Source organism: Crocuta crocuta, unplaced genomic scaffold (genome assembly GCF_008692635.1).
Source record: "Crocuta crocuta isolate KB4526 unplaced genomic scaffold, BGI_CrCroc_1.0 scaffold779, whole genome shotgun sequence".
In the NCBI taxonomy this organism is placed as follows: domain Eukaryota; kingdom Metazoa; phylum Chordata; class Mammalia; order Carnivora; family Hyaenidae; genus Crocuta; species Crocuta crocuta.
Window position 1 is genome coordinate 941,133 of NW_027531185.1, and position 2,578 is coordinate 943,710.

Consider the following 2,578-nt stretch of genomic DNA (forward strand, 5'->3'; position numbering starts at 1 on the left):
CAGGCGCCCGCTGTTGGGTGTGCTTGCGATGCCGTTTGCGCAGCTTTAGTAGCAGAACTGTCAGGAAGATGATGATGAGCAGGAAGATGACGCAGCCAGCACCAACGGCCGCAAACAATGCCACCTTGGAGTTGAAGAAGCTGTCAGGGTCCCCACTCCCACCTCCACTTGCACCTGGGCCACTCTTCTCTTCCTGATTCACAGTCTCTGAGGAAGGAGAAGGGCAGAGAGAAATGGTCAGTCAGGGGTCCCAGGGCCCGGTTCTGCCTCACTTCAGACACAGGGCCTGAAAAGGCAGCTAAGTGATGGTTTCTGCCCTTTGGGAGACACCTATACACTCACCATGCTTGCCATCAGAGTCACCCATGGAGCCCCGACCACTGGGGGCCTGCGTGGCCATCTTGATAGTGTTGTCTGCCTCCTTGCTGGGTCGGCTGGTAGTCAGCTGCTCAGGTGTCACAGCATTGGGGTCTGGGGGTGAGGAGAGCACAGGTTGACAGACTGATGGGGGACCTCACTAGAGTACATACTTCTATCATCTAGCATGGCCAGCAATGGCCTGTATACCAGACCTCAGATATTCTAACCCCATTGCCCCTCCCCTACTCCCAAACACATGCATACCCAGCCAGGGACATCTGTTGCAACTGGGCACTCACCTTGCCCAACCTTCATGACAATCTTCATGGTGCGTGTACGGCACACGCCTCCCTCCCGGTTTTCCAGTCCCTCCAGGCTCCCATTGGATGTAGCTGTAGCAAGAGGCCAGAGAAGTAAGGAGGAGAGGAAGGTCTGTCCTCATTACCTAGAAATCCTAGTGCTGTCTTAGCCCATGAGAACAGAACTGGGAATTGGGGGGGTGGCAAGCAGCTCCCACCTACCTGTGAACCTTTCTACTTATCTCCCTTGCACTGGGGACAGAGTAGCTGGCCCAGCTCAGGCCACGTCAGAAAGTAGCCCTTCCCCTAAGGGTGCTGCTCCTTTATCATGGCCGGGGCTTAGCCTTTCTTTCTCAGGATCTTCTCATTGGGTGATCTCATTCAGAGGCAAAACAGTCAGAACTGGAATCATGGGGGAGGCTTCTACACAGACTGGAAGGAATCCAGTCAGGTGAACTGGGTTAGAGTCCCAGTCCTACCCCTAACTCCATGAATGATATTAGGGCAGGAAGCTCCTTCATTTATTGGGGCCAGTTTCCCATGAAGAGAAAGGCCGGACAGCCAGCTGATCCCAAAGGGTTCTGCCAACTCTGCCATTCCCAAGATTATATCTCAGGTAAGCCAAGGAAATAAGAGAGAACACCACGAATTGGAGTCCTCTCCCAGCCAACTCCTGGAGCCAAGGTGAGCTGGCAGCCATCCCCTTGGTGAACGTTAGGGCCAGAATTCCAAGGCCAGGCTGGAAGGAGAGCATGCCAGTCTTCAGAGGGGACCCAGATCAGGGTGGCCTGTTTGCTATCTCATGGCACTACTTAGAAAGCTCCTAGATAAAAGAGAACCATATGATGGGAAGGGACTCACAGGTAATGTAGTAATCATGGTGCTTCTTAAACTCCAGGCCCATGTAGTTGGGGCTGAACTCCTGGAACTTAATGGTGAAGCGGATTTCCTGCTCTGGCCTATTGCAGGTGACCAGCACGTTGGGGTCAAGCACAGTGCTGCAAGCAGCTGCCTGCTCAGGCCGCACCAGGTACAGCTTGTAGTACTCGTAGGGCCGCCCTGCTTCTGCTCGGGGGCAGATGATGTCCAGCTTGTCTCCAATCTTTGGGTAGATCACCAGGCCCTTCCCACTCAGGAACCTGCCCAGAAGGGAAGAGACGGTCAGCCTCAGGGTCAGGGGTCCCGGGCCATCTCCAGAATCAGAGGCACAAACAATGAGGGGCCAGGCTGAGCCTACTGGGTGGAGATGGCAAGAATAGGCATTCTGTTCTTCCTCCAACCTCAGGCTGGGGGTGAGGAGAGAGAATCACACGGCCAACAGGGTATGGAAGGGGTGGCCCATGGGCAAGGCTGCCAGGCTTTGACTGCTTGGCAGGGTGGGGCACTGCCTAGCTGGGGGAGCCCTTTGTCCTAATGTGGCATTTCCGCAGGGGGCTGACGTGGCCAATGGTGTCGGGCTTGGGCTACCTGGAGGTGGCAGCCCTGTGCTCCTCCCACCCCCATCACACTCACATTCCTTCAAAGCCACTGCTACCATCTCACAAACACATTGTGCATGCACGCGCATGCACACACACACACACACACACACACACACACACACACAAGCTCACATATGCCTTAGCCACCACCCCTGCAGCTCCCAGAAAACAACTGGGGGAGCTCAACTTATTTGGAACCCATGCTTTCACTGCCATCCTTGCTAATCTCGGACATGATGAGATATAAATAGTCATCACCTGGAACCAAGGGTGATGGGCATAGTCTCTAGCCAGGAGCAATTCCATATAGCTCTCCCCACCTCCCACTCCCACAGCCCAGTGTCTTATAGGAGACCCATCCAACTCCCATAATGCAAGAACGTGAGTCCCCAAACTTGACCAGTCTCAGTCCTAAAAAGAACAGAGGGAGGGGACAAG

At 54.6% G+C, this 2,578-nt stretch overlaps 1 protein-coding gene across 1 annotated transcript in view; it reads right to left on the reverse strand.

The window, feature by feature from the left end:
- EFNB1 (ephrin B1) overlaps positions 1-2,216 on the reverse strand; it is a 6,106-nt gene extending 3,890 nt beyond the window's left edge. The window contains exons 1-5 of the mRNA XM_077771153.1: positions 2,194-2,216; positions 1,521-1,798; positions 660-752; positions 343-471; positions 6-207 (exon numbers count right to left, since the gene is read on the reverse strand). Of these exons, the coding sequence (XP_077627279.1) occupies positions 6-207; positions 343-471; positions 660-752; positions 1,521-1,798; positions 2,194-2,216 (725 nt within the window). The remainder of the gene's footprint in view (positions 1-5; positions 208-342; positions 472-659; positions 753-1,520; positions 1,799-2,193) is intronic.
- Positions 2,217-2,578: the final 362 nt, after the last annotated feature.